The sequence below is a fragment of the Triticum dicoccoides genome, chromosome 1A (assembly GCF_002162155.2).
Source record: "Triticum dicoccoides isolate Atlit2015 ecotype Zavitan chromosome 1A, WEW_v2.0, whole genome shotgun sequence".
Taxonomy (NCBI): Eukaryota; Viridiplantae; Streptophyta; class Magnoliopsida; order Poales; family Poaceae; genus Triticum; species Triticum dicoccoides.
Genome location: NC_041380.1, coordinates 312272919 through 312286520, shown reverse-complemented (window position 1 = coordinate 312286520; position 13602 = coordinate 312272919). Strand labels below are relative to the sequence as shown.

General features: G+C 44.9%; 1 protein-coding gene across 1 annotated transcript; it reads right to left on the bottom strand.

Moving 5' to 3' along the window:
* Positions 1–9622: 9622 nt before the first annotated feature.
* On the bottom strand, positions 9623–11726 carry LOC119352915. Its single transcript, XM_037619510.1, has 2 exons — positions 11125–11726; positions 9623–10079 (listed from the first exon to the last, which is right to left on the bottom strand). The coding sequence occupies exons 1-2, from the start codon at positions 11724–11726 to the stop codon at positions 9623–9625; spliced, it is 1059 nt and encodes a 352-aa protein (XP_037475407.1).
* Between the last annotated feature and the right edge of the window lie 1876 nt (positions 11727–13602).

The following is a 13602-nucleotide window of genomic DNA, read 5'->3' as shown; positions in this document are numbered from 1 at the left end:
GTTAATGGGCCTCATGGGCCATAGTGGAGAGAGGGAGGCAGGCCAGAAGAGGTGGCGCGCGCCTCCCCCTGCCCAATCCGAATTGGAAAAGGGGTGGGGGCACAACCCCCCTTCCTTCTCCCTCCCCCTCTTTCCCCTTTCCCCCTCTCCTTTGGAAGGAAGGGGGGCGAATCCTACTAGGAGTGGAGTCCTAGTAGGACTCCCCCCTTGGCACGCCTCCTCCTGGACGGTCACGTCCTCCCCCTCTCCTTTATATACGGGGGTGGGAGCACCCCAAAGACACATCAATTGTTCTCTTAGCCGTGTGCGGTGCCCCCTTCATAGTTTACTCCTCCGGTCATAGCGTCGTAGTGCTTAGGCGAAGCCCTGCGCGGATCACATCACCATCACCTTCACCACACCGTCGTGCTGATAGAACTCTCCCTCGACCCTCTGCTGGATCAAGAGTTCGACGGACGTCATCAAGCTGAATGTGTGCTGAACATGGAGGTGCCGTACATTCAGTACTTGGATCGGTTGGATCGTGAAGACGTTCGACTAAATCAATTGTGTTAACCTAAAGCTCCTCTTTCGGTCTACTAGGGTACGTAGACACACTCTCCCCCTCTCGTTGCTACGCATCTCCTAGATAGATCTTGCGTGAGCGTAGGATACTATGTTTCCCAACAAGAAACAACAGGAAAATCAACTCAACGAAGAACGAAAACAAGCAGGGGACACAAGATTTAACAAGGAAGATCCCTCCAACACGAAGGGGAAAAACCATGGGCGCTACCCAGCCAAACTTCACTATATCGGGGGAGGTTAGAAACGCCGAGGATTTACAACTAATCGACTTATCCCGTGAGGCGGCCATGCAAGAGAGAGAGAGAGAGAGAGAGAGAGAGAGAGAGGCGACATGGCCATCCTAGTAATTGCGGAGAACAAATTTGTGGTGCGGTTGTCCTATTTTACATCTCTATTGAAGCATTAGTGTCTATTTTACATCGTCTGTTGGATTTGGAGATTTTTGGTGATGTAAAAAATCACTTTTGGTTGATGCAAATTTTACTCGAAGCACGAGTTGATGATGTATTTTACATCATCTATTGAAGGTGGTTTTACACCATCTAGATTATTTAGTACATGTGTTTTAAATTTTGCACAATGATGATCTAGTTCAATCGATGCACCGCAGTCGATGGAACTAGCTGCACAACAATAAAGCAAGTTTATCGAACCCAAAGTTTATGCGGAAATACCCGATGGCTCTCAGTTGCCAACGCACCCAAATTGGAAATAAAATTTTGAAAATAGCAAAAGAAATTAGAAGTTTCTAAAACTTCTTAAAAAAATCATGATCTAGTATTTTACTTATGTGAAATGTTTCACGACCAAGTGGCGAGTTTGGTAAGCTACCAACAAAAAAATTCAAGGAATGGTTTGATGAAGAAATGACTTTAGTGGTATTTTAGATGAAAATAAATAAAGTTGATATTGTTACTATTCACGTTGTACTTGTATATTTTTGGGAAACGATATTTTTCAACCGATTGATACTGTTGCGCGTCATGTGGGCCCCCACACTATTTTCCCCTTTCACTCCTGAAGCTTCTCTCGTCCACTCACGCGGGTCGAGCCCTTGGGACGGCTTCCACGTGCTCGATGAGCACGTCTTTCCGCAGACCAGGAGGTGCCGGAAGGCCGATGAGAAGCTCATTGCAAGGCCGATGAGAAGCTCGTCCTTGCAGAGATAGCTGTTATGGGATATGTTCTGCACCTATTTGCGCAATATCGCAAAAGCGTTTTGTTCTATACCCTTTTAGGGGGTTTTGCAGTATAACATAAACATTTTTTGCGGTATCAATTTTTAGCAGCTGGGATGCTCTTAGTCGCTCGAAATCACTAATTAAGGGGTATCCCTTGCAAAGGTCAGTCCCACCTTTCCAAGTCACAACAAGTGGTGCACTGCATGCGCGTCACTTGTTGTAACTTGAGAGTTTTCTTTTTTTCGTGAATTCATTTACTCAAAACGTTTTATCTCTTAAACCGTGCGTCCAAATTCCGAACCATTTTCACCATCGAATTTCCCATGTCGAGATCTTCGAAATTAGATCCATGTTAATAGGTTTTGATATTTTTTCATGAAAAAACCCGGAAAAAAAAAAGAGCTGGAAGTAAAAAAACGTGATTTTTTTCTTTCCGAGGGGCATTGTTGTGGCTCTCACAGAAGCAAATCTGTGCCTCCACAAGAAGAAAATCTGTGTCTCTCATGAAAGCAAAAAAAAGTGTTTCCCTTTCTAAGAGGCATAGCCGAAATAAACCTGTGCCTCCACGAGAAGCAAATCTGTGCCTCTAGTAGAAGCAAAAAAAGTGTTTTTCCTTTCCTCTCGTAAAAGCAAATATATGTCTCTCATGGAAGCAAAAAAACGTGTTTTTCTTTTTCTTTTTCGAGAGGCATAAGTGCGCTCTCACTGATGCAAATATGTGCCTCCACAAGAAGCAAATATGTCCCTCTTACAAAAAAAAGACATGTTTTTTCTTTGAATTTTTTTCCTTCAAAACCTATGGAAAACCGGGCAGAAACTGAAAAGGCGAAAACCCTAAAAAATCATTTAAAACCCGAAAACACGTACAGGAAAAAATCCTGAGAAAGTGCCCAGCATGAGACATGTGGCGACGGCTTCTGCACAGGGTATCCCATAGTTTGTTGAATGGGACATGTAGTTACATTTTAGGGGTATAACCAAGTTTTATTGCTCAAAATGCACATGATATGGGATACAAAATGGATCATGGGGTTGGACCAACCAGATATGTCGCCCCTGATCAAGAGAATGCAAAAAACTTGGCTAACCTATCGGCGTTGCTATTAGCAGCTCGGCCTTCAAAGGAAAAAATACAATTAAAAATCGAGACCTAATTTTAATCTCCGTGATGATATTCCCATGTGCTCCCTGACTTCCTTTCTCTATGTACTTGACAATCTGTTTCGAATCTGTGGCTACAACAAAATTTTGAAGCATCAGATCTTCTGCTAGAGACAAAGCTTCCCGACATGCAATAGCTTCTAGTGTTGTTGCATCATTTATGCCATAAATTACCAAGGAGGAGCTTCCCGTATAATTTCCTTCTCCATCACGACATACAGCCGCCGCCGCACCCCTCACCTGATTTCTTGCAATGGACATATCCACGTGTATTTTCATATATCCTGGTGCGGGTGCCTTCAGTCTCACCCTTATTCTACCCGGCAACCCAGTGGTTCCGAAACTTCTTGCATGTTCCATATTTAGCTCAGCAATGAATCTGCATATAAAACCATGTGTGGTCGATGGCTCTGAAAAATCTCATCATGAATTGCCTATCATTGTGCCCACCAGATGGCCCAAGAGTGTGACAACCAATCTTACAAACGAAACATGTGATAATGTATCTATCATTGAGAAAATCCACTGTCTCGCACTGGGTTCAGTTGTCTCGCATAGGTGTTCTGCAAAATCTCCATCAACCAAAGCCCACACACATCTAGCCATCGAACACTCTAGCAAAGAGTGTCTCCAAGAATCCTCCGCACCACACAAGACCACAAGTACCCGTGGTTGACATTTTCCTGTAAGCTCTAACATCTTCTGTGGGGAGAGAATGTTTCGCCAAACGCCATAAGAACATTCTTACTTTACCTGGGACCGGAGTTTTCCACACAAAATTCCATGAAGCCGAGTCACGATCCGTACTGGAAGATCCCAACAGCCCCAAGCCCCTCTCCTTATCTTAGTATCTATCATCATTCTATACGCAGATCTCACAGTAAACATCCCACTTTTCTCAAAGTTCCAAGCCCAACTGTCAGCGAGATGTCTGTTGTGCAAAGAGGTATGCCGACGATAGCAGGGATATCAATTGACAAGCACAATTCCTCAGATCTCACACGATCCCATGTAGCAGATGTATGGTCAATAAGATGCGACACAAGTTTTGGAGGGTTACCAACTCTGCACCTTTAGGTCTCATCATAACATCCCTAGGTATCCAGTTGTCCAACCAAATGTTAGTCGTTTCCCCCTTACCTATTCTTCTTATAAGACCTTGTTTCAGTATGTCTCGACCTTCAATTATTGACCTCTAGATTTGGCTTGGGTGACTTCTCAGTTCGGCATTGAGAATTGAACCATTAGGGAAGTAGACACTGCGCATAATGCTCGCACTGAGTGAATCGGGAGTTTGCAGGAGTTTCCTCATTTGCTCCACCAGCACTAGCCCTGAAAAACAGCAGGTTGTCATCTGCAAATAATAAATGGTTAACTGGCGACGCCGAAGGAGCCACCTGAACACCATTCAGGTTGGATGACTCGTCAAATGATTTTAAAAGGCACGAAAGGCCATCTGCTGCTATCAAGTATAGATATGCGGAAATTGGGTCTCCCTGTCGAATCCCACAAGCCACAAGATGGTTTAAACACCTGCAACTTTTTGCCATTGAACAACACTGAGAATTTGACTGTTCTGACCAAACTCATCACAATGTCAACCCACCTTTCCGTGAAGCCAAGTTCTAACATAATTGCTTGCAAATAGTCTCACTCGGCTCTGTCATATGCTTTCATTATATCCAGCTTTAGAGCACAATGTCTGTTTTTTTACAGTGTTTTTTTTTATGAAATGAAGGCACTCGAAGGCTGTAAAAAAAATTGAGTGCTTCGTAGGCTGCAATTATGTTGGCAGTAATAAGTCTACCTAGTAGGCCGTTAGCCCGTGTCCATCCATCAGCCGCGTCGACATCTTTTCCGGCCCACATACTCTCTCTTCTTTGCCTAAAAAGAGTTAATTGCGCTTTTGGTGCATAAACTTGCATTTGGTGTACAAATTCATACATAAACTTGAAAAATGACACAAATAGGTCCAACAACTTGTGTTTCAGGTACATTTACCTACATTTTCGTCATTTCACGTTAGTCCTCCGTTAACCTGTGCATGAGCTGGCCCACACTACATACATGTGTGTGGATGCCACCTGTCAGTGGCGTACAAAACATAAACTAACAGCGTCTCAGTCGGATTCGAAGTAGCAACGTCTCCTCACACACATCAAAGGATTAGCCACTGCACCAGCGGCCACTCTTTGTTATTTAGGACATGATGTCTTCTATATACTCTATCCGGTAATGGATTTGAATCCAAAATATGTATTGCGTGGGATTTGCTGCTTGCGTGCCTTTATCATCACCCCTTTTTTCCCTGTCCAGTGAGTACTGAAGAAACTCGGAATTTTTCAGTATTTTTTGTTCGAAGTTCTTGAATAAATTTCAAATTTGAATTTATTAAGTGCAAACACATCTTCATTTTTTCTATTAAAATGTTGAACATAACGCTAAAAGGGTCCACTTTTTTGCAAGATGGTTCACCCGCCATTTCACTTGGAAGAAAGTTGTTATGTGAAAAAAAATGCATATGAGCTCTATTTTACAATATTTGATCTTCTAAATAAAAAAATAAAAGACATTCAGTGCTCACCTGTTTTTTTAAAGCATTGAATATAACGCTAAAAAGGTTCCATTTTTGCAAGTTTGTCGCCTTATCACTTGTAAGAAAGTTGTTATGTGGAAAACATATGCATATGAGCTCTATTTGACAATATCTGACCTTTTAAATTAAAAAAAAGAACGATATCAAAATCGTTTGGTGCTCACCATTTTTTTAAAGGGTCGAATATAACGCTAAAAGAATATAACGCTAAAAAGGTCCGGTTTTTGCAAGATGGTTCGCCGGCCTTATAACTTGGAAGAAAGTCGTTATGTGAAAAACATATGCATATATATGAGCTCTATTTGTCAATATCTGACTTTTTAAATCCAATAAAAGAACAATATAAAAAACATTCTGTGCTCACTGATTTTTTGAAAAACATTGAATATAACACTAAAATGGCCCAGTTTTGCAAGCTGGTTCGCGCATCTTTTCACTTGGAAAAAAACTGTCATGTGAAAAATATATGCATATGAGCTCTATTTGACAATACCTGACCTTTTATATTCAAAATAATAATTTTATTTGACTAATATCAAAAACATTCTTTGCTCACCGAATTTTTGGGTAGTCACTGGACCAGGGGAAAAAAGTGGTGATGAGAGACGCACGCAAGCAGCAAATCCCGTGCAATACATATTTTGAATTCAAATCCATTACCAGATACAAAGAGTGGCTGGTGGTGCAGTGGCTAATCTTTGATGTTTGCTTGGAGAAGTTGCTAGTTCGAATTCTGCTGTGGAGGGGCTACTTATATATATATATATATATATATATATATATATATATATATATATATATATATATATATATATATATATATATATATATATATGTTTGTTTCTATGCCACAGACAGGTGGGATCCACACACATCTATGCAGTGTGGGCCAGCTTACATGCACAGTTTAATGGACGACTAACGGCCATTGACGAAAATGTAGGTAAATGTACCCGAAACACAAGTTGTTAGATCGATTTGTATCATTTTTCAAGTTTATATATGAATTTGTACATAACGTGCAAGTTTATGTACCAAAAGCGCAATTAACTCTAAAAAAAATACTCTGTCTTCTCCACTCGTCGTCTCTCATTTTCCAATTTCCAGGAGGGCACACCACATCACACGGCCGCCCACGACCGATCTTGGCGGCTCCTCCCCTCGCGGCCGGGGCAGCGAAGCCGGAGAACCAAGATGCCTCTATGGCATCACCGGTGCTTCCCTGCAGCGCGCCTGCCCTCGGTGAGTACGCATTTTGTGTGTGCCTGCGTTCGATCCCCTCCAAAGCTAGATTTATTCATGTGATAGGACAGATAGGTGTTCAATTACTCCTCCGCATGGTACTGGGCATGAACGACAGTACAGTTTATGGTCTACATCGCACAGTCGTACTCATGTGCACTGAGTTGCTTATCATTTTTGCAGCATAACAAGTTGCGTCGGTACTGTTGCTAAGCATAATGCTAATTCGGTTTGAGTTAAGGGCTGCAAGTAGTACTGGATGTGGTATGGTATTTCTTTCATAGGCTACAAGTTTGCCGATTCGCTGCGCACATTTGACATGGCCACATGTAGAGCTCTAGGAAAGCCTTTTTCAGCAATTCCTATGCCACTTGATTTTTCTAGGCATGGTTAACCCGATGGTTTAACTTTGCATCTAACGTGATGTCCCTTTTCTTGGTTCCTCAATCCCAATTTTTTTTTATAAACCGGAATAGACTGAACTCTTTGTATTTTGCTTTGCTATTTGGCTTTCTAATAGGGAAAAATATATTTTTCGTCCTCAAACTCTATCGAAAATATAGAAATGATCCCCCAACTTTGAAACCAGCAAAATTTAGTCCCTCAACTTATCAAACCGGATTAGTTTAGTCTCTAATACCGCTTTTTGTGGTTTCCTGCTGACATGAAGCTGGTTTTGACTAAAACTTGACACGTCATACAAGTTTGACCGCCGTGTAACTGTCCTTGAACTCGCCACGGAGCGCAGCTTGCCAGTTCAGGGCGCTACTGTAGGAGGGCTAGCAAGGAGCGCCCGGCGCCGGTGGCCACAGCCTGCAGGATGAGCCACAGCGAGTAGAAGCAGCTGCCCGTGCAGAGCACCGAGCCCATGTCGCAGCTGCCGCTGCCGCGGGAGAGGAACGGTGGTTGTCCCGGTGGGAGTGTCGGGCGGCGAGGTTAAGATGAGTGGATGTGCCAGGGTTTGACCTGGGCGTCCTTATGTAAGATGAGGAGCATGGCGCTGCCCAAGTGCCCATGCTGAGGAGTTCATGGAAACTGCCTCGTACAACACGGCCAGGGGGTTCATGGAAACTGCCTCGTGCAACATGGCATGCCGAGCAGGTTACCTTGGCCTGGCCTGCGATGGTGCATCCCCTTCAGCTCCTCGTACCCGTCGTCATTGACGCCTCCGTGCGGGGTGCGGCAGGCGCGTGACCTCCTCGTGCATGCGCCGCTCGCAGCGCAGGTTGGCGGCCAGGAGCCAGAAGAACCAGGTGAGAGCGGAAGACGTCGTTTCTTTCTCGGCCGGCATGAAGCTGACCACAACATCCAGCGGGAACCTCCGCTTCGCGTCCGGCGGGCCGAACATCTTGCCGAGCTCGTCGCCGCTGCGAACCACGATAGCAGGTGCTGCTCTTGCTCGTCGTCCTCGGCCGAGCTCCGATGACGTTGGATGCTCTGTGGCGGCCGAGCTCGGCCCGCCGCTGCGACGTGCTCATGCTCACCACCTGGCTCCGGTATGGGCGCCACGAGGTGCGGACGAGTTCGACTCCGATGCCGCTGCCACCCGACGATCCCTCGTCACTGCCTTCTGCTCGCCGCCGCCACAAGCTCTGAATCGCTCAACCTCAGGACGGAGGCATGCCGCCAGGAGCGGCTGACACCGCATACCATGTGCTCGACAAAATGGCTACAACAATGATAAGAGGAAATGAAGGAGTAAATATTGCCATGTGGACGAAGAGAGGTCAAAACCAGGCCACGCCAACTCAAAAACCACTTCAAATGAGCAGAGGGACTAAACTAATCCGATTTGGCAAGTTGAGGGACTGAGTTTTGCTGGTTTCAGAGTTGAGGGACCATTTCTATATTTTCGAGAGAGTTTAGGGGCAAAAAATATACTTTTCCCTTTCTAATAAAACCCAGACTATGAGAGGGCCACCTTTGCTCTGAAAAACCCCGGAATTTGCTGTGGGAAAAGACTTTATTTTGAGATTTGAAATAACATTCTTGGAGTTCCATTTGAAAGAAAAAGAAATTAAGCCTATCGGGAAACCACCTATTCTTAGTACCTACTGACTGGACTAGTGTTATGACATTATTTTTCGAACGGTAGTGTTATGAGTTATGACTTTATTTGATTGTTGTTTCCGTGCAATTCGTTGCGGTGTTCAGATTAAGTAGATGGCCTTGATGTGTTCATAGGGTTTCAAATGAGTTGTGACTTCCGATGCCAGGCCAAATAGTTGTATGGTTGATTGACCTGCTCGATGGGCCAATAACAAGTAATGTCAACCTATTAGACTGTGAGTAGACTAACTGGTACTGTGGTACTGGTATATATAAGTGTAGCGCCCAAATAATCTTTAAGAGGTCTTATAGTTAGGAACAGAGGGAGTATCTCTTAAGGTACTTCTACAGTATCTTCTATTGTTATAACATAAAATTTCTATAACACCTGAAATTTGCCAGCATTGTCTTGTTCTCTTTGATTTTTTTTTTCAAATGGCTGAACTGTTCAAACATCTGAAACCTAAATGAGCTTTCACCGCACAAAACCAGAGTCATTATTAACTTGGTAACATACAAAATACTGGTGCATCACCAACTTCTTAACATGCAAAATACTGGTGCATTATTCCAAGTAGTAATTTATTGCTAATACAGTAGCACACATAGTTTTGGAAATTAACAAGCACACACTTTTCTTGGGATAGCAAATACGGCTTATTTGCTCCATCAACAAGATTATCATCACACACACACACACACACACACACACACACACACACACACACACACACCATATGGTTTATATAATTGAGGAGCACACAGTTCCCTTGTGTATGCCTCTAAGTATAGAATAGCACGACATTGCCATGGTGCAGCTCAGAGCTCACACATCAGACCAAGTGATCTTAAATTCTCCGATGTTCTTGTTGAGCCCCACGATGTTGTTTGCACATGGTGGCTCAAAGTTGTGTTCCTTGTCACAGCCATGCACCGAGTCACACTCGTCGACGACCTTGGCCAGCACGGACCGCCTGTTCCCGCTGATGCGGATCATCTTGTTGCACCGACGTGTGCCGTCGAGGCGCAGCCACCCAGTAGACAGCGCCACCACCAGCTCGCTGTCCTTGTGGTAGCGATCGTCACAGAAGGACGGCCCACCACCGTCACCCCCGCGGGCAAAGCTGTTCAGCGTCAAGGTTGCCACTGTCTTGGAGGACACTGGGGGCGAACACCTGAACTGCGGGTAGCGGTGGCGGGGAATACAGCAGTCGGAGCCATTCTCCTTGTTGCACTTGCCAGCCTTGCCGTAGAGGAAGCCGCTGATATGGCAGCGGCCACCACTGGGCTTTGGCACGCGTTTGTTGGCTGTGGACGATGCGACACCATGGATATGGAGAGTGATTACCTGCAAGAGCACAAGCACAGCTAGTAGCTTCGGGTTAGTCATGCTATTTGCCACCTTAAGCTTGTGAGCTTTCGATTGAACTATTGCTTGATGCTCAAGTGTATGGGTGGGTACTCTATATAGAGCTCAGAAATCAGCAATTGCTATGCAATTTCATGGGCGCCAAGTTCTTGATGATTGGCTGCACATATTTGGCGTGCTATCATATAGAGCTCTGGGCAAAACATTTCAGCAATTACTATGCTACCGTGTGTTCACCACACTATACCACTGGTTTAACTAGGCATGTAACATACTGTCCCTTTTCTTGGTTTGTCAACTCCAAGGTTAGTTTCTGAGCTTGACAAGAAAATTGATGTGTAATTATTCCATCGTCGTCACATTTTTTTTCCTGTGTTTGTAATGTGAATTACATTATTACTCGGTAGTAGCTTTAGTGATTAATATAATTATATTTCGAATAGAATGGTAGTTGATGAATTGCGAGGAAATCATTCTGCTGGTTGAAACTGGCATCGTATGGTTTCTGTAAGTTTGTGTTGTTTCACTGTTAAAAGGAGACTTGAAAAGGCTTAATATTTAAAACAGAGACTAACAGATGGAGCATAAAATAAATGGAGAACCGAGTGTATAACTGAACATTTTGGCCCAAAAAAGTCAGCATGTTTGTCCTGGTTTGATCAATTATACTGGAAATATGGTTTGATTGTTTGACCGTCTCAGATTTCGTGGACACTGGAGAATTGAGAAAAACCGCATCCAAGTGTGTGTTTCTGGATGATTTGGCTCCCGGGATTGGCATTGCAAGTTTGGGGGTTGTCTGTGCATCACAAATTACTCCATAGAAGTAGCTCTAACATATTGAGCACAAATTACAAATATCATATTTACAGGGACAATGCATATTCCTATTTTAACTCTGTACATGATATATATCACTCACTTCTCTCGTATGCCTGCTACGCAGTTCTGCTGTTTACTCCTCTGACCAGGTGATCTCATCCATGCCGACGTTCTGGTCGAGCCCCAGGGCATTCCACACCGCCGGTGAGGCATCAACGATGTTATTATCGCACGGAGGCTCGTAGTTGTGGTCGGCGTCACAGCCATACACGGAGTCGCACTCGTCCACCACCTTGGCATACACGGACTTGTCGTTAGCGGTGATCTTGATGCGATGGCCGCAACGTGCCATGTTCTTGAACCAGCCGGTGGAGAGCGCAACGACCAGTTCCTTGTCGCTGTGGTAGGAGTTGTCGCACTCTGACGGGCCACCGCCATCCTTGCCCTTCTCGAAGCTGTTGAGCGTCAGGACGGCCTTGGTGGTCGCCGTGACCGGCGGCGAGCAGTGGTACTGCGAGTACCTCTTACCGTCTTGGCAACAATCCGGGTCATTGCTCTTCTCGCAGTTGCCGGACCTGCCTGGGAGATAGCCGCTGGCACGGCAGACCCCGAGGCCGGGGCGAAGGGAGGAGGCAATGTGCGACGTGGAGAGCGTGACCAGCAGGAAGACCGCGGCGGTGGCTAGAGCTCTGATTCCTGGTGTGTTTGGCCCTTGTTTTCGGAATTGCTGTGTGCGCATCCGCTTTTGTAGTGACCCTTGCTGCTAGTAGTGCTAGGTATGAACATTGCCAGGTTGTTTGCTACGGCAATTCTTTGTTGTGTTCAGATTATGAATACTTGATGTGTGGACGTACCGTATCCTCTCGTATGGGCTTCTGATTCGGGTTCCAAATGTTATCTTGTCACAATTTAATAACCCGCTAAACGGGCTGAACACGTTTACTTGGTGTAGCCGATTACATGTTTTTTTAATAAAGGGGTTGCCCCATACCTCGTTGTTTGCTCATGAACATGTCACTGTGTACCACTGGCATTGTACGCATGACACATAACCGAAGGAGTCTCACCAGAAGCACGACACACAAAACACGACGACAAGGTCATTTGGAGACCCGAAGCTCCATACGTCCAAAAGGGACCCCATCAGGGCGTGTAGTGAATATGGCTGCCCCAGGTCAACCTAATTGTCCCTAGGGTTTCGGGGTTCGTCACCCTCCAACACAAAGAACAAACAAGGTGCTGGAATTTTGTCTATTTTGAGCCTAGCTCAATAGCAGTTTCAGAAATTCCTAACAAATCCTAGAGGCCCACGCAGCCTATTCGTGCAAGACAAGAAGTGGAACTAAAGTTTAGTCCCACATTGCTAGTTTAGAGGGAGTTGGACCTCTTTATAAGGGAGGCTCTTTCTTCACATGTATGAGGATGAGAACAAGAGAGACATCCACGCGCGCTCCTCCTCCGCCGCCCACCACGCCTCGCCACGACGCGGGTTGCGGGAATGAGCTGAGTCGATGTCTTGCTGTAGTGGAGATTGAATACAAACGGCGCACCTCTTCGCCTGCTGCCTGCCTCCTTCTCTTGCACCTATAAAAGGGAGGTCGCTCCTCTCTACGATCTTCATATTTCCAACAATCCAAAAACCTTATTATAGGCAATTTACACCAAGTGGTTTTGCTGCTTCCATGAGACCTTCTATGTTTGAGGGTATTAAGAGGTGGCGCGTGAGAGCAGTCTTATGGTTTCAAACCATGACTTGCTATGACGCCACTCTTGGCAAACCTAAAGTGGGAGCATGATGACCAACAGGAACAAGCTTTTCAGAAAATGGATACTCTGTTTAAGGTTGCTCTCTTGAGTGTTCTTGGTGAGAACATAGTTGATGCATATGCGTCAACTGACAATGGAAAGGATATGTGGGGCGCACTCGAGACCAAGTTTGGGGTCTCGGATGCTGGCACTGAGCTGTACATCATGGAGCAATTCTATGATTACAGGATGACTGAAGAGCGCTTCGTGGTTGAGCTGTTGGAAATATGCCCTAGAGGTAATAATAAATTAGTTATTATTATATTTCCTTGTTCATGATAATCGTTTATTATCCATGCTAGAATTGTATTGATAGGAAATTCAGATACATGTGTGGATACATAGACAACACCATGTCCCTAGTAAGCCTCTAGTTGACTAGCTCGTTGATCAATAGATGGTTACGGTTTCCTGACCATGGACATTGGATGTCGTTGATAACGGGATCACATCATTGGGAGAATGATGTGATGGACAAGACCCAATCCTAAGCATAGCACTAGATCGTGTAGTTCGTATGCTAAAGCTTTTCTAATGTCAAGTATCATTTCCTTAGACCATGAGATTGTGCAACTCCCGGATACCGTAGGAATGCTTTGGGTGTGCCAAACGTCACAACGTAACTGGGTGGCTATAAAGGTACACTACAGGTATCTCCGAAAGTGTCTGTTGGGTTGGCACGAATCGAGACTGGGATTTGTCACTCCGTGTGACGGAGAGGTATCTCTGGGCCCACTCGGTAGGACATCATCATAATGTGCACAATATGATCAAGGAGTTGATCACGGGATGATGTGTTATGGAACGAG

What these genes read in the sequence shown, in the direction of transcription:
- LOC119352915 (XM_037619510.1), bottom strand. Translation starts at nt 11,726, where the DNA reads ATGCGCACACAGCAATTCCGAAAACAAGGGCCAAACACACCAGGAATC. An exon ending in GAGATCACCTGGTCAGAGGA is followed by an intron (nt 10,080 to 11,124) that starts GTAAACAGCAGA and finishes GCCAAAGCCCAG; the next exon opens with TGGTGGCCGCTGCCATATCA.